General features: G+C 45.8%; 1 protein-coding gene across 1 annotated transcript in view; it reads left to right on the top strand.

Moving 5' to 3' along the window:
- The window catches only part of CDYL2 (chromodomain Y like 2), a 43,589-nt gene that overhangs the window by 3,691 nt on the left and 14,686 nt on the right, over positions 1-25,212 (top strand). Inside the window, exon 2 of the mRNA XM_021702715.1 lies at positions 18,309-18,526. Within this exon, the coding sequence (XP_021558390.1) occupies positions 18,309-18,526 (218 nt within the window). The remainder of the gene's footprint in view (positions 1-18,308; positions 18,527-25,212) is intronic.

Here is a 25,212-nt window from a genome sequence, read left to right as displayed (position 1 = left end):
TTTTCCCCAGCGATGTTTGTGAAATGTGTGCAGCGACTGAGTACTGCTCTCGATTCTGACTCCTCTGGTAATGACAAATGGCTCTGTGGTCTGGAACCATCTGCCTCAGTATCTCTTGGGGAGCTTGTTAAAAATGGGCTCCGCCCCAATCCAATGAATCTGGATCTCAGGGGCAGGGTGTGGGTTATGCATTTTAAATGCTGAATTTTAACTATACAGTCATTGCAGAGGAAGTATTTGGTTTCTCAGCAGTGGTTCATGGATCCATTTGCTGGTAGAGCCAAAGTTACATGTTAGATGTTAAGCTTATGGAAGTGGGAATGTGATTTGGTCCTCCAAAGGTTTAAAACTTGACATCACTTCTTGCTGATGCACTTTTCCACCAGGCATCTCTCTCTCTCTTACACTCTCTCTCCCTGTTTTTCTCTAAAATAGACGGGTTTCATCCGTACGGAAAAGCTGTTGAGTTGGCTGGCTTCTCTCCTGGCCTGGTCCAGGAGAACTGGCTAGCTTACTCTTGTCTGATATGGGCCAAAGCATCAGTACTTTTTAGATTCGGATGAGCCTCTAACCTGTGGAAACATCCCTAACTGCGAGCTGGCGTTCCACCCTGAGCGCGAGCACAACCCACAGGTGCCCAGCTTTCTCCCGAATGTCCGTGGAGCCAGTGAGCTTCCAGTGTTGATGCCAAGCCTGTGGCCCTACGTTCGCTTTTCTTGGAATTCTGAGAATCCTTTTCCTTGCGTCCCGATAACTGTTGCCTGTTGTGCGGGGACTGCAGCTCAGATGCTGCTTGATTCAGTATTTTCAGAATGGTTCCTATCATTGAATGAGTCACCGCACACAAACAGGCAACATTTGCCATTTCTGTCCATTGATCTTTTAAAATGATCTCAGCTTTCACTTCTATAATGTTTGTTCATCTCTTCCCACTCCTTTGCCTGCATGATTATCATTTTGCCCTTCACTGATCATCGGGGAGTAAGCATGTTTTAAGAGCACCTCAGGACTCAGCAGGATCGTGGGTAGTGTCCTGTGGTTTTTAAGAACTTAGGGCTCTCACACATGGAGCCGGCATCAGAATCCCCTGAAGGGTGTGTCAGAACACAAGGTTGTTATGCCAACCTACCAGGTGTCTGATTCAGTAGATGTGGAGTAGAGCCTGAGAGTCTGCATTTCTAGAAAGTTCCCAGATGCTGCCGCCGGTCCGGGGACCCCACTTGCAGATCTACTGCTCTAGACTAATGAGCACCAAGAGGGTTGAGACAAAAATGACAGATGGTGGTTGTGAATACCAGTTGGTGGTAATGGACAAAGTGGAAGTGCTTTTGCTCTGGACCTTGAGTTGGTATTCACAAGAATCCTAAGTTCAAAGTTTGTGAAATGAAAAGTTAAGTTCAAAGTTTTAGAGGATGAGAACTCCCCTACGATGAGGCCTTGGGGTTTATGAAGTACTTTTTATGATCCTCATACGGTCGTGAGAGCTAGCTTTGGTGGTTCTACCCATTTTACAGAGGAGGAAACTAAGGGTACGTGTGCCCAGGTCGGAACTAGGAGAGAAATCCAGGCAATTTGACTACGGAGCTGGCCTCTCCACCACTGCCCCTCTAGCTCGCGAGCAGTATAAGACAGTTCCTAAAACCCTGATCCCTGACAAACACATGCCCTGATTTGGGAGGGCGGGGGTGCTGATGGGGCACCTGGACTTACCCTTGTTGCTTATTACTGGAAGGATAGACTCCTAAGCCTGAGACAGTGTGACTAACTCTGTGCCATTAAGTTTGAAACCGTGGATAAGATGGTCAATTCCCTAAAAAAATACAACTTAAGGACATGAACTCAAGGACGACCAGAAAACCTGAATAGACCCATAACTATTAAAGAAATTAGTAACTCCATCATTACGAAGCTCTCATAAAAATAGCAGGAAGAAGGCACACAAGGCCCAGATGGTTTTATAGGCGAGTCTACCAAATACTTTAGAACAGATAATCCCTGTCTTATCCAAATGATTGCAGAGAAGAGAAAAAAAAGGAGACACTCCAACTCCTTTGACGAGGTGAGTGTAACCTGGATTTCCAAACCAGACAAGGAGTGGAAGAGCAAGGAAAATCATAGGTCAATTCTACTTAAGGATATAGTGCTCACAGTCCCAGATACTTCCTCAAAATTGTGACCTCAAGAAACTTCGCACTCCGTGTCCTGAACATGACCCCTGTTCATGACCTTTAGAATCACCACTGCTTCTTGAGGTGCCCAGCCTGCCTCCGGAAGAGGCCGAGGGGAAGCTGGCTCCGAGTGTCACGGTCTGCGGCTCCCAGCCACGGAGTGAATCACATCAGCGGCTTCTTGTTAACGAAGGTATCTGTTTTCCCTGGTACAGGTCCTCTTGTGACACACTTTAGACACCCACTCCCAGGCCCACAGACTCTGACCAACCTTTCTGTGGTTCAAAAGTGGGTCGTTTTCCAAACCAGTAACAGCAACAACTGCAGCCTAGGGGGTTTGTCCGGTTTGTCTTTCAAAGTGTGGCAAGTAAGTGATGGGTGCTAATGAATGAACTTAAAACTCTCTTACGGGGTAATGTGAAGACCTTCCAACTTGGCCGCTGCCTCTGAGCGAAAGCACCAGACGGGGATGGAAAATCTGACTGTCACCTGACCCATGGTGAGTCCAAGGGGGAAATCAACATTGTGGTCAGTTCCCCACTCCTGGATTTGATTTTTGGCATCCAGAGAATCTGATGTCAAGATTCGGAAATCGACTCATCACTTTCCTTGTCAGCTCAGATATTCTTTTCCCCTCTCAACTACCTCCAAACAAGTCTTAGGAACTGTTCCCAAGCCGCCATTCATCAGTGGTGAACCCAAGCAAGTGGGTGAGCCGTGGAAGCGCCCTCCACCCTGTCCCCCCTGGAGGGTACAAGCAGTGAGGGGGTGCATTGTCTACAGAGGGTCTCAGAACAGAAATGAAAATCAGCCTGCCAACTTTGGTGAAAAGCTCCTCCTCCCCGTTGGGGTGGACCCCCCAGGCCCATGGCTTATCCCCACACCCCCAGCACTCGGACGAAAGGCCAGTCTTCTTTGATGATTATGATATTGGCGGTGCTGAGCTCCTTCTTTGTGTCCAGCATACCGGATAGTATTCATTCCCCTCAGCGTTTCTCTGAGTTAGCAATGGAACAACATAGCCACACAACAAGGTTTGCCATGATTGGCCTTGCCTCTAGGTGGGGAAACTGAGGCTCAGTCAAAGAGGTTGAGACACAGGGAGCCAAGGGTAGGACTTGGGGCGTGGTGCCAGGCCCAGCGATGCTAACACTCTCAGAGGTCTATGAACAGTTTTAAGAAGGAAAAAAGGCACTGCAGCGATTTAAGTTCAAACCAGCACACATTTCCCTGTGTCCTGGGGCATGATTCTGGTCAGCACCCCTGGGGCCTGCCTCTGAGACATCTGTAGTGGTTCCAAAGATGCTGACTTGGCGTTCCAGGAATGGCTCGTAGTGAGCGATGCCCCTGTGGGCCTCAGATTAAAAGGAACACACACCACACACACAGAACAAGAATCTGAGGCCTCGATGAGAAGGTGACATCCAAATAAAGACTGGAAATGGTGAGAACATCTTGTTTTAACTTAAAAACCCATTTGTGTCAGGCATGTGGATCTGCTTCCCCTTTGAGCTGCCCAGAGTTTTCCAGTGTCCAGACTGTCCTCTCTCTGATAAGACATTTTAAGCTGCCTCCAAAGACACCCTTTTGCCCACCCTAGTTCTTGCCAAGTCTTCGTCATGCTTTTCCAAGCTCCGTCGTTGTGATTTCAGTTTACAAATGAGCGTGAGCCTCTTCTTGTTTTCCTGCCGGGGGTGTTTCTCTCCCTGCTAGTGGCCCGAACTTTGTCTGGCCACCAACGCTCAGTGTGGTGGGTAGACCAAGGCATTCGTCTGCGTCGCCTCTGGCAAGTGGCTCAGCCTCTCTGGGCCAAGTTCCTCATTCATAAACAGCAGATACAGTCTTGTCTCATGGGACTAGGGTACAGAATAAGTGAACTCCTTCACAGAAAGCCCTAAGAATATTACCTGCCCTAGGGTAGACATTTGATAAATACTAGCTCCTGTTATTTCAAACCTCTCCCGGTTTTCTAACTGGATCTTTGTATTTTCCTACTTGCGTTTTAGAGCACTTAACAGATTGTGCGTATCACTCCTTTCTAATAGATGTTAACTCATCCAATCCTCATCGAGTGACTGAGGCACTATTGAGACAAATAACTCTAGTTCCTAGTACCATGGAGAGATAAGCAGATGATCTTGAAGTAGCTATGGGTAGGGATGCCTAAGCCATCTTGGGCAGGGGGTTAGAGAGGGCTTCTTTTTTTTTTTTAATTTTATTTTATTATGTTATGTTAGTCACCATACAATACATCATTCGTTTTTGATGTAGTGATCCACAGTTCATTGTTTTTGTATAACATTGTTTTCGTGCCCTCCTTAATACCCATCACTGGGCTAACCCATCCCCCCCCCACCCCCTCCCCTCTAAAACCCTCAGTTTGTTTCTCAGAGTCCATAGTCTCTCATGGTTCATCTCTCCCTCTGATTTCCCCCCCTTCATTTTTCCCTTCCTTCTCCTAATGTCCTCCATGATATTCCTTATGTTCCACAAATAAGTGAAACCATGTGATAATTGACTTTCTCTGCTTGACTTATCTCCTCCAGTCCCATCCATGTTCATCCTTTCTGATGGCTGAGTAATATTCCATTGTATATATGGACCACATCTTCTTTATCCATTCATCTGCTGAAGGGCATCTCGGCTCTTTCCACAGTTTGGCTATTGCAGACATTGCTGCTATGAACATTGGGGTGCATATGGCCCTTCTTTTCACTACATCTGTGTCTTTGGGGTAAATACCCAGTAGTGCAATTGCTGGGTCATAGGGTAGCTCTATTTTTAATTTTCTGAGGCACCTCCACACTGTTTTCCAAAGACAGGGCTTCTTGGAGGAGGTGAGGCATAAGTTGAAGTCTGATAGAAGGAGCCAGAATGAGCTAGGAAGAAGGCAGGGATGGTGGGGCTGTTGACGGAAGGCACGGGGCTATAGAGCCAAGGATCCACATGTGGGTGCCTGGAGCCATATCACAAGGAATGTGGCAGTCCAGCCAATTGTAGTCTACCCCGCAGGGGAGGCTGAAGCTCCAGGGATTTCCCTGTGCTGTCAGGGTTGGCCAGAGAACCAGACAGGTGGAGCCTGCAGTAGGAGGGTGTTTTTGAATTCTTTCTGGAAGAGGCTGAGGAAGTCCTTCGCAGAGCCCACACTCTGCAAGGCCTGCAGAGCCTACCCAATTCAGCCTGCCTGGCGCCCTGTCCACACCTGTCTCCCTGTGCTCTGTGTGTGTGTTCCCCTCCCACCAGCCCTCATGTGGGCAATCGACCTCTCCTCCTCCTTTGTGGCTCACCCAAAGAGCGATTCCCCGTGTAGGTCGGAGTCTAGTTTGTTTGCACGCGTAGAGCACTATTTCTTCATGGACAGCACGTACCTCGGTGTGTAAGGGTCACAACCTGATCATGTAGGTGCTCTCTGCTTCCTTCACTCCATGAGATCCTGAGCTCCATGAGGGCAGGTGTGGTCTCTATTCTGCTCACAGCTGTGTTTCCAGCACCTCGCAGTGCTGGGCCTGTTATAGGTGCTTAAGAAACACCTGCCAAATGAGGGAGTGGATGCATGAACGGACAAAAGGGAGAAAGTGGGAATCCCTCGCTGCTGTAAGATGTGGGTCCTGCGCCAGGTTCACCCCGCCCCCCCATTCACTATGTCAGTGTCACCCCCCAACCTCGGGCTGTCCTGCGTTCTCACATTGCGCTCCCTTCTCTTGGGGACGTGACATGGAGAGCTAATGTTTTGTCAGGTTCTTTGCAGCAGCAACCCCCTTTCCCTTGTCTTTCTGACAGTTGCTTTCACCATCTGCCGCGAGGGCCCTCCTTGCTACGCTTCTTCTCCCTTAATATTCTGCTGTCTCGAAGGCTCTTAATTAAACGCCTGGGCTCCCCCCTCCACCGCCCCCGGCCCTGCCCCTCCCAGCCCTGCCCCCCGTCAAGGGTACCGCAGGTCCATTTCTCAGAGTGCATTTCATTTGGGTTGCATTTCTGTGTTTTGTGTAGTCCTTTGCTATGGAAGAGAATACGCAGTGGACTCCTTAATAGAAATCCCAGTTGCAGAAAGGATTAGATTTCTCATTTAAACTTGCTGTCAACTCTGGAGGCAGCTGGGCAAGGATGGCCTTGGAGACAGAGGGTCTGTGAGTCAAGGACAAACTCTGCCTCTTGTGGAGGCTCTATCCTTCCCAGCAATTCTAAGTAATGTTGGAATCTCAGCTTTCCTAAAATTCATGACATGTCAACAGGCATCATTATAACATGCCAGATGATGGCTAACATGACTAAGTATGATTTTTAAAAATTCATCAATTTGGACTTTGCCCTTGAATTCAGAGATTCTGTACTTGGGGACAGTTAGGGGCTGGGACCGTGACCAGCTTGAAATAACACACACGTATTGAGTTCAGGGGCAGGTTGGGTACTTTGAACTCTTCGCGACACTAGTGGGTGCAGTGACAGAGGGTGTTTTCAACTTCAGGTCCCCCACTCAACCCCTCTGAAGATCCTCACCGCCCAGCCACGCTTCTGTTGAAAGACACTGCTGTCCCCAACTGCTGGGTCTGCTTCCTTCTGATGCACTGGACGTGTAAACCTTGCACCCCTCCACCCCCGCCTTCCCCTCTCGGGGTGCTGTCAGAACCGTCCACAATGCTTTAGGGATCTTGGGTGAGTCAACCACAGACCAGGAAATGGCTCTCATGCACGAGAACTATCACTTTCTCTTCTAAGAACTGCAGCTGGAAAACCCTAACCCTGCAGTCAACAAAGTGATGGTTTCGCTCAACTGTAGAACTGATGAGTCTTCTCTTTCGTTTATTTTAAGCCTTCTTACCACCCACCTCTCTGCCATAATTTGTAGCTGAAGGTGGTCCAGTGTGACTTGCCCTTAAGGTGGTCCCAGCCATCCCTCCTCTCTGAATCTATCTGCTTCCCGAGGCACTGATCACGACTGGAATAATAGGGAGAATGGGCAGGACGGGTGATGCCTGGGCTTGCATCTTTCCATGGGACCAGTAGCAGACCCCTATCCTGCTCTCCGGCCTCTTTTTCTCACTCCCTCTCCTTGGGTTAGGAGATGGAAACTTCTGTAAATCCTCTATTATATGTCTAGCACTTATTCCTTAATCCACTCATTAATTGGGTTCAGCAATGCCTGAACCATTTCTGTGTGCTGGGCTGCACTGTCCTGGAGATTTAAGAATGACCAACACGGCCCTTGTCTTTATGACTCTGTCTGAGGGTGAGGGGGGAGTCAGACAGTCCAGAAAAGGTATGTCAGGATTTACAAGGTATGCAAGATAATTATCTTGCAGCATGATGACCTGCACTGTCCAATATGGTGGCTACCAGTCACATGTGGTGAGATTTCAGTTAATGAAAATTAAACACAAATTTTAAAATTTCAATAGCTGTGTGCAACTATTGGCTACTGTATTCGGCAGTGCAGGCATAGAACATTTCCATCATGGCGGGACGTTCTGTTGAAAAGCAGGATCCCTGTCTGTTTCTGACCATCACCATGTCCCAGGTGCCAGGCATCTCTTAGGGCACTCGCTAATTATGTGCTGAGTGGATGGTAGAAGGGAGAGTAAAGGCTGAAAAGAAGAAGGATGTACAAACAGCCACAAGAAGAGGGATGAGCTGCTCTGGAAGACTTCCCAAGCAGGTAACAGCAGAGCAGCTTTGAGAGGAGTGAGGCCTTTAGCACATGGTTATTCCAGAACAGAGAGGGGCTCCGGTTTCTTGACCTCTTCCTTCTGTGTTATGATGGCTCAGACCACGAATGGTGTTACTAGTTTCTGTGCAAGGGAAGGAAAATTCATAGCACTGACATTGTGTTGTTTCCCTGGGTGTCTCTGAAAGGTGAGATCTCGCTTGGCTGCCATGAAGCAGAAGGGCCAGGTGTGATATGAGTCATCTAGGTGTAAGATCAGTCTGATTTCAAAAAAAACAAATGTTTTCACGCACGGGACTAGTACAAAGGTATGGGAGTGTGACCAGCACATTGAGAAATGAATATGGAATGCATCCCAACGTCAGGATTGTTAATTACGAAGTTGGCACGTGGTGCAATGGAGTTGCTCCATTTGTTTTTCACTCATTCGTTTCCCTGATGAGCACTTCATAGAGCAATTGCTGTTTACCAGGCACTGTGCTCAGTCCTGCAGACGCAGAAGTGAGTAACTCTCAGGCTTGTCCCCAGAGAGTTCAGTGGGGGCATCAAGCAGGTGTACAGATGATGATAACACAGCAAAATGAGCTTGGCTTGGTAATAGCATCACATGACACCTGTCCAGGTTTAATGCCCAAATTTTCTTTCCTGCCCTGTTCAGTAAAGACTGGGCTCTTAAAGAAAAGCAGAGCCAACACCGGTGGGATGGCCCAGGACTAGTGTTAGATTTGAGCCTTGGTGCTTGATTTAAGCATCAGGTTTGAAATCAAGATGCTGGAGGTTAAACCCTATCCTGGCACTGTCTGATTGGCATGATGACCTTGGCTTTTGGTTTACTCTTCTGTAAAATGGGGATAAAATTGTGTCTTACAGGATTGGTGTTAGAGTTAGATGAGGTAAGCTATGTGAATTGCATACTAAGTACCCAACAACATATAGGTATTGCATATAGTGAGCCATCGAGAGAAAGGACTTTGAAGATGAGGCTGTACTGACCCTGAAGTCTCCATTTTGGATGTTTCTGGGCAGGTGTAGAGATCTCTCCTAGCCCCGCTGCCCGTGATAATCAAAGAGTTGCCTGAGTTCCTGAGAGAGACCATGTAAGTGTGGAAGTAGCATGGATAGTGCGTCCCTCAGTTGGGATCCTCTGGTGATCTGTCTGAACTTTCCCTTCCTTCCTCTCTGTGCCCTTCTGCACCTGAGGTTTGACATGGTCTTGGTGGGGAATTTGGGCAGAGACCCCGATCCCTGCCTGGACTGGACGTGTTTCTTGAAAGCTGACACTGTGTGATGGAAGTCTCCTGTGGTCCACCGCTCATCTGTGCCGTCCTCTGTGGCCCCCTCCAGCCCTTTACATCTGCCCTCCCCCATCCCAATGCAGCTTGCCTTGTTTTTCTATTTCTCTTTGTGTATCTTACAAACTGCAGTGCATTTCCTGACACACCTTTCCTTCCTGTGATTGATAGCTGCACAACATTTCTTGATAGTTTTGGAGTCGTCCCTCCATTTCTCAGTTGATTGGCCCAGTTTCCTCCTCCCTGTAGCTGAGCTGAGATGACTTTTTCTGTCTTTAAAGGTCTCTCCTTAAGGAATCCTTCACCCATCTGGATTCTTCCATCTTTTGTTCAATCTGATCATCTCTATCTTTTAATATATTAACCTAATCTTCTTGCAGATTAATGCAATTATTAATATATTTGGATTTTTTTTCTATTTTGCATTCTGTTTCTCTGCTTCTTCTCCCATCCCCATTCCCTGACATTTTGAAGCTTTTTTATTGAACTGCACATTTTATAGGTTCCCTCGCACTAGGCTGACTTGGAAGTCAGCCACATATTGAACTTGTATTCTTAAATTTTAGCATACATACTCAACTATGAATTTTTTTCAAACAAATAGGATGTCCTCCTATTGGATATAGCAAGGAGGATACTACTTGGCTTTAAATTCTCATTGGACATCTTGTTTTTTTTTGTACACCCAATGTTGTTAAACACCAAAGACTTTGCTTATTATTTTCATAGCAAGTGATTGCATTTATGAAATTTTTTTTCATATATTGAAAATTTTTAAGACCAACTTTGTTTCTTGAGTCCTATGTCTTCCTCTGAATTAACTGTTTTACATGGTGAAGCTTCTCTTTGTAATTCCTTCAGACTCTGGTAGATAAATGCTGTTGGCATTGGGTATCTGAAAAATGCCCACATACTCAGGCCTTTAAATGCTGTTTTAGCTGGGTATAGTCTTGGTTGATACTGGTTTTCTTAGCATTCTGATGGCAGAAGTTCCCTTTTCTTCCCAGGCCAGTGTTGTCACTGTTGCTATCAGTCTGTAAACCCTTTGTGATAATGTGATTTTTTTTTTCCCCCCTCCAGGCTACATTTTAAGATCTTCTCTTTACCCATGACATTCTGCAGTTTCATTATCATTTGTGTCTTCATCTTGCTTAGTAACCAGAGTGCTCTTTCAAACTAAGAACTTGCCCTTTTTTTTTTTAAGTTCTAGAAAATACTCAGCTATTACCTCTTCAAATATTCTCTTCTTAGAGTTATCCCGTGAATGGAATTTTAGTTTGATTCTTATTTTGCAGGATATTTGTTTTTAAAAGTGTGTTTGACTTTTTGCTTTAAAGTAATTTAAAACTTACAGAAAACATCATAAAGAGGCTCTTTTCACATTCATTGGGTTTTTAAAAACATTTTAATCATGTTTGCCCTTTCTCCATATGTTTATGTATATGTATGTGTATATATGTTTAGATATAGACTCACGTACATACACACTCATAAGTTACTATAATTGATAAGTTACTATAAATTATATACAGATTATTATTCTTTTTCTGAACCATTTGAGTATGGATTACATTCATCATGCCTCTTTATCCCTTAATATTCAGTATGGGTATCTTCTAAGAAAAAGGATACTCTCTTAAGCCACTACAGTACAGTTAGAAATTTCAGAAACTTAACATTGATACAATAATTTAATCTATGATCCATTTTCCAGTTTTTTCTATTATGGTCCAAATTTCTTGCATTCCAGTCCCACTGATTTCTTCCTCACCATCCCCATTCCATATTTATTTGACCCTTCTTCCATCAAGTGAACCCTGTCTCTCCACAACATCACACATTTACTCATTTGCTCAACCCTATACTGCCTATAAAATAGTTCTGGAGTTGTTCCACCCTAAGCGCTGTGAAAACAAACCCACTAGGGAGAGTTCAAGGTTTGTTTGAGGGTGTATAAGTCATAATTTTGCGTTCAAAAGTTACTCATATTGGTTCTCTACCCTCCTGCTTATGTTATTCATTTGAGATAGGATTAGATTCTTCTCTTTCTTTTTGCATTCAGTTTATTTTTCTTCATCCTCCCTGATTTTATTTTCTTAACATGCTTTAATATACTTACAAGACTTAAAACAGAAAAATGTACTCAGAACAGTGTCATCTCTCCCCTCCCCCTTCTCCTCTATTCTCCCTGCCAAATGACTTGTACCCACTTGTATTTTCTTCATCTTCTGGTATATTCTTCCTGTGTTTCTTTCTGAGAAAAAAAAAAATCAGATTTATCTCTTTCCCTTTTTTTCTTACAATAAACGTAAAGTACTTTTGCACCTGGTCTCTCTCCACTTGAAGATATATTTTGGAAACCACTCCCTATTAGCTCATAGAGAGAATGTTCATTCTTTTTTACAGCTGCGTAGTATTCCATCCTGTGGATGCACCCTAGTTTCTGTCCCCAACCCACGCTTCAATATTTAAATAGTTGCCAATATTTTGCAATTGCAAAGAGTGCTGTAAGGAGTCATCGTAGGCACATATATTTTTGTACTGTTAGAGGTTTATGTTGATGTCACATTTCTAGAATTGGATTGCTGGCTTGAGAGTAAGCGCATAAACAGCTTTGTCACATGTTGCCACATTCCCTTCTATTGCTTTTATGCCATTTTGCCTTCCACCCACAATTAAGAGAATGGCCGACTCCCCACATCCTCTCTAGCAGAGCAGAGTGTCAGGATTTTGAACTTTCGCCAAGTGGGTGGGTGAGAAATGGTGTCTCAGTATAGTTTTAATTCTTACTCCATTATTTTGGGATTTTAATTTGCATTATCAAAGAAAGTTGAGGTTTTATGTTTAAGTGCTATTTTCATGTAATATTTGTAGGTGCCTGCACATATCTTCTGTCCATTCTTTGTTAAAGGAGGAATTTGGGGCCTTCTGACTTGTCTTTAAAACTTCTTACAATCTGGGGATCTTAGTCTTTTATTCATGATATGCAAATATTTTTCTCCCATTTGCCATTTTTCTTCTCATTTGTTCTTTACCTTACTACCACTCTTTTTTTTCTTCTGTTTTTGTTTTAGAATTTCTTGTTTATTTTCAGTGAATCTATTTTTTTTTCCTTTCATCTGTCACTTTGAGCATTCGAGACATTCCTGTTTTAAAGTCCTCGTCAGATTGTTTCATGATACTCATTTTATCTTCTTTGGAGTAATTCATGTCATAAGTATTGATTTTGTTGGCTTGGTGTCTAAGCGTTAGATGTCTGCAGGTTTTGGAATTTTGGTGTACAGGCTCGTGTTAAGAGGGAAAGTTGTGTTTTGCTTTTCTTTGCTTTCTCTCTTCCCCCCGCCTCCCTCTCTGATAGTTTGTGTTTGCCTCCACCTGGCCTGGAGCTCCCAACAAAGCTGTGGCTGTGGGCAGCAGGTGGTTTTCTTATTGTTGGCCTGCCTTCACAGAGGGGGCCTCGGGCCATCCCCTGGGGTCAAGCCCTGGGCCTGGGTCCCCTCTCGCGTCTTGTGTGGGACACTGGTCTCTGCCACCCTTGAGTGTGCTTCCTGCCCAGCACTCCCAGCCCCCAGCCCCACGTAGTGCTTTGTGTTGACATTCTGCCTCTCATGCACAGAGATGATTATCTTGTTTGCGAGCCCGGTATTTATCTGCCACTTCCGCGTGTTTGGAGCAGAGGGGCTGTGTCAGAGTGTGATTTTATGGAACCTTCTTAATGTCAAAAACTCCTTTGTTCTTACCCTGAAGGAAGGAATGTGGGAAGGTTTGAAGGGAAAAGAAGGAAGGAAACTGTCCTTTGTCCCAGGAATGCAGCCGCCATCACTTCCTTTACTTGGCAACAATCCTGTGAGGCAGGAATGTTTTTTTCCCAATCCACACATGGGTAATGGGGGCACAGAGTGTGGATGAGTGAGCCGCCCAGCCTTGCAGCTCATGAGAAGGCGTGTGGGGGGCTGAAGGCTAGCCCATTGTTGGGTTTCCCCCTGATTTATGGATTCACAGGGCGGTCAGCTCTCTCTGCCTGGAACGCCACATCCTGGCCTGGGTCTGTGCCTCAGCCTTAGAGGCTGGGAGGAAGAGCGCTCAGCAATTAATTCCTCTTTTTTGGAATGATTTGGGGTCCTTCAGCCAACGTTTGTGAAGTGCCTAAGATGAGCTAGGCACTTGCTAATCCCCTATTGGTTCTTTAACTGAACTCAAAACAACCCTGAAAAGCAGGTCCTGTTAGCCCCATCTTCTCATCAAGGAGGCTAATGCTCAAGAGCTCATGTGGCTTCCCAGCTTCTCCCAGTTAGCAAATACAGGGCTGGAATTTCCATGCTATCTGGCTGCAAAGCCCTCCGCTTCCATGCTTCCAGCATGTTCTGTTCCCATGGTGTCTTCCCGGTCAGCCCGCCACAGTCTCAGGAAGCATGATGCCACAGAGGGGGAGAGGCTTTGAGGGCAGCTAGGTGTGAGGCCAGCACCTGAGGGTCTCTGGGGGGCAGCTTTGCTCAGAATCTCCTAAAATGCAGGGCCCATGTTACCCACTTAGGTTCAGATGTGAATTCAGGCTCTCAAGGAGGCTCTCCTCCTCTTTTTGGCCCAGAGATGATATATCCTTCAAGTCACCATCAGAGGTGGGAGCCCAGTGGCCTGATAGAGAATAAAAAGGTCTGTTTTCCTCAGGTAGTTTTGTGGTTTATTTGGTCAGATGGTCCTTTCGGGGCTGCTTTATCCTGTGCTCTTGCAGAAAGACCACAGGCTTTGAATTCAGAGACCCCTGCCCCCATTATTCTCTGTCACGTCACTTGATATTTTCTCATGTGTCCCAATTTTAGGTAGTAGTTTACTTGTTGACTTTTCATCTCCCCGACCCGAAGCAAACTCTGTGAGGATAGGGACCTTAGCTCTCTGATTTTTGTTGGATCTCCATCATCTAGCATCTAGCCGGCCCATAGGAGGTGATAAATAATCAGATTTCAAATGAACAAATAAAATGAGGGAGAGCTGACTCCAGCCCTGGCTCCACCACTTAAAATCTTTGTGACTTCCAGCCAGTTACTCACTTTTCGTTACCTGCAAAATAGACAAAGACCGGCAATTTCATAGGACTGTTGAGAAATTTATAGACAACCTAGAGAACTGCTCACAAAAGGTAAGCCTCCCGTCCTCCTCTCTCATACAATTGTTAATTAGTGCCTTTACTTGATTGGGGGAGGGGGCGGGAGGATTTTGGTCAAACCTTTCCCAGACCTGGAAGGCGCTGACATGCACAAGCCCTGAGCTTCTGACTTCTCACAGGCGGGAGCCAGTGCCCTCCAAGAGCAGCTCCTACGATATGCTAACCTCTTCCAGCAAGGCCATGGCATGGATCCGCCGGGGCTGCTGCAGAAACCCTGGCCAGCTCCAATTAGGAAGCTCTTCGGAGGAGCCGAAGGTTTTGAGGTTAACCCTGAAGACACAGCTCCCTCTACACCAGCCTTTTTAATTAAATGCTTGCGTTTACTTTCCGGAGTTCATTGAATCATTTTACCCGCATCGTGGGGCTTGACAAAGCCCAGTTGCTTTGAGTAATGGAAAAGTACAAAAGGAGGAGGCTTCAAGGAAGCTGCCCAACAACACAGGCCCCGCTGCTTCTCTGCCACTTTGTGGCTGGGCGCCCACCTGGGTGGGGACCCGGCGTGCAGGAGGAGGGGTCCTTCCGGGGAGTCATTTCCTGCTCCCTGCCTTGGACTTGGTTCTTGAGATTCTGAGGCCCACGAGGCTAAGTAAGGATCTGAGTCCACCCCCAGGGTGACTCAAGGTTCCAGGAGCCACAGAATAATTCCCGTGGACTTCTTGGTGCACAGGTATGCTGGGCTGTGTTGTGTGTGACAGTGATCCTGCCCTTCAGATGCTTACGGTATTGTTGGGGAGACAGGGTTCATGCAGAAAATATTGCTGGATTACTTTTGTGCTGAGCCAGGCAATAATGATTATAAAGCAAGTAAGAGCCACCATTCATACATTGCTTACTATGTCCTAGGTCTTTTATATATGTTCTCTTTCTTGATACTCATAAGCTGATCTCAGAGGATCAGCCACTAGGGCATGTTCACTCTGTCCACGCAGTAATTTTCCCAAGTAGGGGGCAGGGTGGGCTTTGGGGGGCCAGCTTCTGGTTGGGTTCCAGCATCCCTGCCAAAAACTAAATGGAAGGCTCCAACAAGTAGTAAGTCCCTCTCTGTGTTTCCTTGTACCCCCTCCTCCTACCTCCCTGCAGTGCCCAGGTCAGCGATTGCATGGGGCAGTCACCCACCACCCCCAGCAGCAATGGGGACCCTCAGCAAGATCTTCAGACCTTCACCAGCGTTCAAGCAGAGGGCTCACCTGCACATCAGGGAGGCGCCTAGTGATGGATGACCCCCTGATTTGTCTGGACCCTGGTTCTCAGAGCCTGGTTGATGAAGCAGTGGCAGCAGTTTGGGGTGGGGCCCAGCAGGTGGATTTTTAACAGTCCTCCAGGTGATCCTGATGCATGTTCAAGTGTAAGAACCACTGGTCCAGGTTCTCAAACCTGCCTGCATGTCAGAATTGCCTGAGAACTGTTTTGTGGGGTCTTTAAAAAATTATTATTATTAACTTAATTTTAAAATAAAGTAAACTTCACTTTTTAAAACAGTTTTAGGGCGCCTGGGTGGCTCAGTTGGTTAAGCCACTGCCTTTGGCTCAGGTCATGATCCCGGAGTCCCGGGATCGAGTCCCGCATCAGGCTCCCTGCTCAGCGGGGAGTCCGCTTCTCCCTCTGACCCTACCCCCTCTCATGTGCTCTCTCTCTCCTCTCATTCTCTCTCTCAAATAAATAAATAAAATCTTTAAAAAAAATAAAAATAAAAAATAAAACAGTTTTAGACTTACGGAAATATTGGGAGGGTAATACAGAGAGTTTCTCTATACGCCACACTCAGCTCCCTCCCATTATTAACATCTTACCTTAGAGTGGTGCATTTGCTACAGTTGATGAACCAGTCATGATATGTTGTCATTAACCAAAGTCCTTACTTTATTCAGGTTTCCTTAGTTTTTGCTTAATGTCTGTTCCAGAATCCCATGTAGGATCTCACATTACAGTGAGTTGTCATGTCTCCTCAGGCTCCTCTGGGCTGTGATGGTTTCTCCGACTTTCCTGGTGTTTGATGACCTTGACCGTTTTGAAATGTACTAATGAAGTATTCCATAGAGTGCCCTTCGATTTGGATTTGTTTGATCTTTTTCTCATGCCTAGAAATGGGGGATGTAGGTTTTTTTGGAGGGGAAGACCACACATTGTGTTGAGGGCACACGCCATCACTGTGATTCATCACTGTTGATGTTGGTCTCCGTCACCTGGCTGAGGGGCTTTGGCTCTGCCCCAGTCAGGTTTCTCCACCATCCAGTTATGACCCCTGCCCCCCAACTTTCCATGCTGTGTGGTGCGGAAGGAAGTCACCAGCTCAACCCACACTTAACGACTGGGGACTTAGGCTCCACCTCTCTGCAGGCAGAGAATCTACAGAAATTGGACTTCTTTTGCATGGGCATGTCTCTTCTCCCCCCATTTATTTATGAATTTGATTATTTACTGACATCAGTATGGACTCATGGGTATTGATTTTATACTTTCAGTTATAAATGCAATTCTAGTCTATTGTGTTGCTCACGTTGTTGCACGTTTGGCCATTGGGAGCTCTTTCAGTTGGCTCCTCTGTTCTTTTGACATGTCTCTTCACTGCAGAGATTATTATTTTTTATTTTTTTACTACTTCCTTCCTTTCCACCACTGTAAGCTTATCTTGTGTGTTTCCTGCCCCAGGCCTGGAATCTGCCATTTCTTCAGGGAGTCCTGGTTCCTTTTACTGAGAATGGTATCAGAAACCAACATCTGGGCCCTCGGTATGCTTGCTGCTATTGGGGTGTTGATGGTTCTGGGCCCTCTCAGCTGACAGTTGGAGGAAATACACGTGTGTGTAGTGCCCTGCGTACACACATGTACCTGTAACTATGTCTGCATGTAACCGTCTGGATCTGTGTTAAGCTAAACGTGAGTTCATGCTGATGTCTTCCACTCTGAACCCACAGCCACATGGATCCTTCCAGCCCCCTCCCCTTGCTGATCTGTAAACTCCCACTCCAACTGTGAGAAGCGTTACTCCTACCATCTGCCATCCATTCATTTAACTGTTCAGTTCCAGCACACGTGGATAATGGTATCAGAATCTGAACTTTCATCCACCTCCATGGGAATGGGCTTCGCCAGCTGGAGCACAAACTTTCTCTATGGGCTATCTTGGCTTTAGTTTTATAGACTCCAGTCATTCTTAGGGTTTCTGAGGTGCCGAGGGCCTCCCACCCCGTTTGGTGAGGTGGTTTCACACGTTGGTCATACAGTTCGATTCTTTGATCACATGCTGCGTGCCATCCTTGGATTCCCCCAGTCTTATAAATTTATTTTTTTTAATTTGCATCCTTTAAGCTTCACTGTCTGTGCGGCAAAATTATTTGGGTTTTGACAAAGGTTTAATGTCCCACATTCATCATTGTCGTTTCACCGCCCTCAGAATCCCCTGTGTTTCTCCGTTCCATCTCCTCTTTTTCTACCTGATCCCTGGAAACCACTGATCGTCTGGCTGATTCTGTGTAATGGGAATCGTGCCAGGCATAGCCCTTCACACTGGCCTCTTTCACTTAGAAATAGCATCCAGGATTCATTTGTGTACGTTCACGGCTTGATAACAAATTTCTTTTTATGGTTGAATAATATTCCGCACTATGAATGTACCAGTTTGTTTATTCATTCACCTAGTGAAAAACATATTGGTTGCTTCCAGTTTTTGGTGATTATGAATAAAGCTGCAGTGTTTTGGTTGGTCTGTTTGTTTTGTTTTGTGGCCATCAGTTTTCAAAGTGGTGGGTTCCTTGCTGCTGAAGGCGCATGAGCAGGGGCGGAGGCTCACGGTAGATGTGTGGGAGGGGGATCAAGGGTCATCCCTTGGGGCCCTCCACAGAGAGTGCTCTCTGTCCTAGTTCACATTTGGAGATGAAGCAGTTAAGCCCTGGGCCCTTCTCCACCCAAGAACAGAGGGTGCATGGAGGTCCCAGCCACATCCAGCCTGAACGTTCTGTGATCACCCTCTTGTCTGGTTGTTCCTATGTCAGTTTCTCACTTTGGTTATCTGATTTTGAAAGGCTCTGCTCTGACCAACGGGGGGTTAAACCTGCACAGCCCCGTGAAGAGGAAGCTGGAAGCAGAGAAGGACTATGTCTTTGACAAGAGGCTCAGGTACAGCGTCCGCCAGAACGAAAGCAACTGTAGGTTTCGGGACATTGTCGTGCGCAAGGAAGAGGGGTTCACACACATCCTGCTGTCCAGCCAGACCTCGGACAACAACGCACTGACCCCCGAGGTGAGAGACAGGGGACCTGAGGGGAGGGTCAGGCTGGAGAGGGCTTCTCATTCAGAATGGGGCACTGGCTCTCTCTTTGTTCCATCAGGGAGCCAGTGACGATAGCCAACACACATGCAAACTTGACTATGGGACACCATGTGCTAATCACTTTGCATACATTATCCATTTGATCTTTATGACCAAGTAATGATACTATCCCATTTTACAGATGAAGACCTCAGTAAATGGAGAGTTTCAGAAAACTGATCCGGGTCCCAGATTTAGTCAGAGGGCAGCCCCAGACTCCAAACACCATATCTTGGGCTTTTCCAAGCGTGTCAAATTTCCTTGCTTTGGAAGGAATCCTATTCACTCAGCTCACTTACTTTTTTTTCAATTGAGATAGAATTCACATCATAAATTTCACCCTTTTAACATGTACATTTTTTAAGTATATTCTCAAGGTCATGTAACCATCACCACGATCTAGTTCCAGCACATTTCCATCACCCCCAAAGGAAACCCCATGCCCACTGCCATCCCCTCCCCATTTTCCCTCACATGGTCCCCAGCGACCACAGATCTACTTTTTGTCTGTACAGATTTGCCTATTCTGGACATTTCATGTAAATGGAAGTGTATTATATGTGATCTGTGACCGGCTCCTTCCACTGAGCATGGTGTTTTCAAGGTTCAACCATGGGGTAGTGCACATCCGTGCTTCCTTCCTTCCCTTGTATGGATATGCCACATTTTGTCCATCAGTCATTCAGTGATGGGCATTTGTATTGGTTCCATTTTTGACTACTGTGTTATGACGAGTATCGCTGCGAACGTTTGTGTACGAGTTTGTGCGTGAACGTGTTTTCAGTGCTCTTGGCTATATTCCTCTGTGTGGAACTGCTGGGTCATAGGTTAACTCTGTATTTAACTTTTTGAGGAACTGCTGGCCTGTTTTTCACGGTGACTGTGCCATTTTCCATTCCCACTGGCCCAGAGCTCTGGTGTCTCTGCATCCTTGTTGGCGCTTGTTATTATCTGTTCTTGTTATTTTGCTGTTGGAGTGGGCGTGAAGTGGCATCTCACTGAGGTTTTGATGTGCATTTTCCTGATGACTAATGATATTGGGCATCTTTTCGTGAGCTTATTGGCTGTCTGTCTGTCTGTCTTCTTTGGAGAAATGTCTATTCACATCTTTTGCCTATTCTTTAAATTGTTTTTGACTGTTGAGTTTTAAGACTTCTTTGTCAGACATATGATTTGAAAATACGCTCTCATTCTGGGACTTGTTACTTTCTCAATGGTGTCCTTGGATGTACGATGTTTAAAATTTCGATGAAGTCCCTTTTACCTGTTTTTTCCACCTTACCTTTTTAATGCTAATCATAATTATATTTTAGGTGAACAGAATGGGGAGACAATGGATACTTAATGCTGTTACATAGACAGCACTGTTTAAGATCTGGGGTACTGAGGGGGAGCAATGAAGAAATGATTAATGTTTTTTAAGATATTCTTGATGGTGCAAATGTGGGAAAAGACTCATCCAAGAAGCCCTCCCCAACTAGACCGACCTGCCACAGGGCGGCGGAGGGGTCAGTGACAAAAACCTTGACTGCACCATCTACTAGCAGCTCTTCCTCTTTTGTATTTGCTGCTTATCCCATTTCCTTCTCCCAGGACCCTTCTGATGTAGGGTTCTCGTGATCCACCTCTTATAGATGAGACAGTGCAGGTTTAGAGAACTTAGGCTTAGGGTCCCGTCAGCTTTAAGGGGCAGGACCATTGCCACCTGTGCCACCATGTTGTTTCTCACACTCAGCCCAGCACCTGGCCCGTGGAAGACAGCAAAGTCCCCACCTCCCTTTCCCTGTCCTGTGATATCCTGCACTGATTCCACAGTAGTAGTGAAGACACAGAGGCTTAACCACAGAGGTGTGTTAACCACAGGGACACAGTCAAGGAGTGGCCATCTGCCCAGACTGGGCTCGGCAGGGTGGTCAGGCATTGCCCAGTGTATCTGGTACACTTGGGGAGGCCCAGCAAGTGGGGTGGGGCGGGAGGTGCTGTGTCCTTGGACTCGTAATCACATGTCTTATCATTATGATTTACATAAACTATAGTTCCTTCAAGGGACTGTGTGTGTGATAGTCAGGAATGATTGCCTTAAGGCAAGAGATGTAGCTAAAGCCTTTGCAGTTTACAGGGCTGCTGGTCACTTGCTGCCCCTCCTCTAAGCATGGTCTTTTGGGGTCTCTCTCTTACACCTTCAGGAACCACCTCAGGGTTCTCTGCTGCATAGACCTCGGTGGTTTACCCCAGAGGCTGCCCTTCACACGTTTATACACTTGGAAGCCTTGTTATTTTAAGCTCATTGTGAAACATCTGTACGAGACCAACTCTTCTTGGCGTTTTTTCCCCTTCAGTACTTTTTGAAAGCATGCTTTTAAAAGGCACAGCATTTTCCTTCAATAAATTGAATCAATATGGGGTCTCCCAGTTCATCCTGTCTCTTTGGAGTAGCTTTATGTGTTAGCCATTGCCTACTCACCACGGAACATGTGTGGCTTCCAATTCCTGAGATGGAGGTTTGGTGAATTAGGGGTTCCATTCCTAATTGGTGTCTGTCAGTAACAGAATGGGAGGAAAATGGAGAAAAAATACTGATCTGGTGTTTTCAGCCGTCTCGACAATCAAAGTGGATTGACTCTATAGATAAGCTGGCCAACTGGGTAAAGTAACCCTGAAAGAAAGATCTCAGTGAAAAGAAGAGGTGATGTTAGCAGAGAAATATAGATTTTGGAGTCTGGTGGACTAGGTTCCATTCCTGCCTCCACCAGCTCGCCTTGGGGAGTCACCTTGCCTCTTTGAGCTTCCTCATTTGTAGAAGTTATAGTGTATCTTGCTTGTGGGATTAGAGATAATGTCTGCAGAGAGACTCACAGAATGCCTGGCACATAGGAAGTGTTCAGTAAGTGTTCCCATCATTGTTAAGATGAAGCAGAGGTGATTTAACAGCCTCCAGCAGGCCCAGCCTTACTTACTCATGGAGCAACTGGGACGAGGCCACCCTGCATGTCATAATTGAATTTCTTTTTCTAGTTGTATATGGGACATTGGTTGGATTGGCCTCATGGGCAGAAATTCATATATTACTGAGTGTGTTAACTAGATTCTGAGGCCAGTGGGTATATGGTAATATTACTCCTGTCTGGAATATAGCACAGAACCAGGAAAATAATGAAAATGCCCCTTTAGGAAAGAACCAGCAAAGTAGATTGCCCAAAGTGTTGGGTGATTAAAAGCCCATCCACTTCCCCATTGAAGATGCCAAGCCCTCTCTCAACTCCCGGTTTTCTGCAGTGCTCCCAGCCTCAGTGAACCGCACCACCCCTGTCTGAGGGAACACACCAGACATGTGGGAGTCACACCTCATACCCTCTTGATCATACCCACCACATCCACACACCCCTGAGACCTATTAACTTTCGTCTTTGAATAGCCCACTAATAGGCTTTCTTCTCTCTATTTCCATCAGGACCATTATATTCTGTCTGGATTGTTGTAATAACCTGCTAACAAGCATGCTCTTTCATCTTTCCTACACTGTAATCCATTCTCCTCAATGTGGGCACAGTGATCTGCCAGGAATGCAAATCTGATCAAGTCACCCCTTCTACACGCACACACACACATACACACATGCACATGCACACATGCACACGTGTGCGCACATACTTCAAACACCTCAGTGATTCCTAGTTGCTCTGATTAAGAATTAAAACTGTTCATGTGGCCTGCGAGGCTGGTATGTTCTGACCTGCCCACCTGTGCAAGCCTCCTTGCCTCGTATCACACATCCCCCTTCTCTTCTCCTGCACTCCAGTTAGCCTGGCTTTCTTTCATGCTCACACCTGCCCCAGGGCCTTTGCATATACCTGTACTTCTGACTGAAACATCCTTGCCTAGTGGCCTTGCACTTCATTCAGGTCTCAGCTCAACCACCACTTCCATGGGATCCGTCCCCACCCCCCAGATCCCTGCCCAGGTTACATGCCCCTCTCAGGAGCTTTCCCAGCACTAGGTGCCCCTCCCTTCTGGAACTTGTTACTGTTTTTAATGTACATGTATTTGTGTGGTAATTTGTTAAATATCTGGTTCCCCCCCATTACACTGTAAGCTTCTTGAAGAGGTAAATATTATGCCACTCATTCAAATCAATAAACATTTATTAAATTTTTTTATGTGTAAGGTTCTGGACTAGGTGTTACAAGGGTTATACAGATAAGTAGAAGTCTCATCTGTTTTAGCTTTTAAGGAATTGTATTAGTTACGTATTCCTGCATAACAAATTGCCCTAAACTTAGCATCTTAAAACAATGAACATTATCTCACAGTTTCTCTGGGTCAGGAATCCTGCATTGGCTTAGTTGTATGCTTCTGGCTCGGGGTCTCTCAAAGCCTGGAGTCAAGGCATGTTGCCTGGGGCTGCGGTCTCTGCTGAAGGTGTGGAAGAGGATCCAATTCCAAGCTCACCCAAGTGGCTGCTGGCAGGTCCTTGCTGGCCAGAGACATCAGTCCCCCCTTTATGGCTACTCCGTGTGGGCTCCTCATGACATGGTCTGCTTCCCCAGACTGAGAGCTCCAAGGAGGAAGGAGAGCATAAGGGGACAGCCAAGACAAGCTGTGTCTTTTTGTATCCCAGTCTCCTCTTGAATGGGACATCCTGTCACTCTTGCTGTACCTTGTGGTTAGGCATGAGCCATTAGATCCGGTCTACACTCACGGGGAGGGGATTCCATAAGGGTATGACTCCCATGGAGGGGATCATCATTAAGCAGGAGGTAGGGTAAGGCAAGGATGCTCACATTCTACAAGGGGGCTTGTAACAAGGGTCATAGGGGGACACGTGGGGTGTTGGGAGAAGGAAGAGTTTGCGTTTAGTCAGGGATATTTGGGAAAGCGTTCAGGAAGGTGGTCACAGGTGAGATGGGCCCTGGGTGGCTGATTTCAGCAAGTAAAGATGAAGTAGAGAGAGGGACTGTGGTCTACTCCCCCTTTCAACCTACTTCTAATGAATTTGGTTATCTGGTTCCAACCCATGGCAGATCAGAAGGTAGAAGTAGCAGGGGCGTGTGCTTTTTCTGGCGGATACCACATCTGGAGTAAGTGACAGCTAGCAAGGGTCTAACAAGGGCAGTAAATCTCAAGAACATATTTAGGGCTTCAAAATGCATAGCGGTCTTGGACCATTTGTTACAGAGGCATTCCCCAGGGGCCTCTGAGGGCACTGGTCGGTTACAGCCTAGCAAGTGACCATCGAGAGGTAGTTATGTGGGTGCAGCAGAGGAATTTAAGAGCAAGGGAGTAATCATTTTAGAATGTTTTACTTTAAACAAACCAGGTACGTTATACAATTTGGGGTCCTTCAAGGAGGTGGAACCTCAGCCATTAGTCCAAATTGGGTTATCGACACAAGAAAGGCAAAAGAAAGCTATACTAACTAGATATAACGTTCTTTAAATTAAAAAATATATATATATAGTTTGTACTTTTGTCACATGAATGAAACACAAATTTACTTTCCATTTAACTCATAAAGGAGGTGGCTGTTTTGTTTGATTTTGTCTTTATTAATTGACAAGTAAATGTGGCCTCAGAGAGAGAGGCAACTCTCTGAGTCATGTGCGGAATGTCAGCTCACGTCTTTACAGTGGGGTTTTCTTTTATTTGCCTCTCAGAGAAATAGAGTTCATGGATTGTTCAGAGTGTGTCTATTTCTGGAGGCAGATGGATTAAAGGACCCACAAGATAGTGGCCTCTTTGCTTTTTTGATGTTCAAAATGAATCTGTGGCTCATACCCTGTTAGAATGGAAAGTGCCTCTCCCATCCTCACAGAGCACAGGCTGAGAGATTCTCCATTCAAACTGACATCCAGCCCTATTTTTTTTCACCCATTTTTTTAAGTCATCCTACAATATGGAGTGGTAGAAAGAGAAGGGATTTGGGGGTGAGATTTGTATCATGGTTCTGTCTCTTGCTGCTGACCTCGGGCAGCTTCACGCCCTTCTCTGAGTCTCCCTTGATTTACCTGCAAGATTGGGATACCATTCCCTCCTAGATGGGATTTTCATTCAGAGTAAAATACGTGGAAATTACCTGTTGCAATCCCTGGCACCTCCAAGTGCTTAATAAATGGGTTCTTTAAAAAGTATAATTTTAAAAACATGGCTCCCATAATAGTTTCCCATTGTACCCTATGATTATGCCTATTGAAAAACTAATAACGATCCCTTAAAAGCCTATTCACTTATTGTCTCCCCAGTTGGACTCTCAGCTCCACCCAGGCAAGTGCATGCCTTGTTTTCTCTTACCATGCCTTTTTTGCACTTATTCACTTATTTTTCCATCCTTCTGTCACTTCAGTTGGACTGATTGAGCTTTCTTTATTTTAACTCCCTCCCCATTCATTGTAATCCATGTACTTTTAAGAAGTTATCCTTAAGTTCTGTACACATAGTGAAGCCTAAACATCACCCTCACCTCTCCACCACGCCCAGACCTAGAACCCCGGCATGTGGTTGTCATTCCTTCTCTCACTAATGTGCTATTACCACCTGGACCCCATTCTACCTTTGTGCAAACCCTCAGCCTCAGTTGGTCAATATCTGTCTGATGATTTTATAGTCATTCTTATATTGAT

The sequence above is a fragment of the Neomonachus schauinslandi genome, chromosome 16 (genome assembly GCF_002201575.2).
Source record: "Neomonachus schauinslandi chromosome 16, ASM220157v2, whole genome shotgun sequence".
In the NCBI taxonomy this organism is placed as follows: domain Eukaryota; kingdom Metazoa; phylum Chordata; class Mammalia; order Carnivora; family Phocidae; genus Neomonachus; species Neomonachus schauinslandi.
The sequence above is the reverse complement of the archived record's forward strand: the minus strand, read 5'-3'. Positions and strand labels throughout refer to the sequence as shown.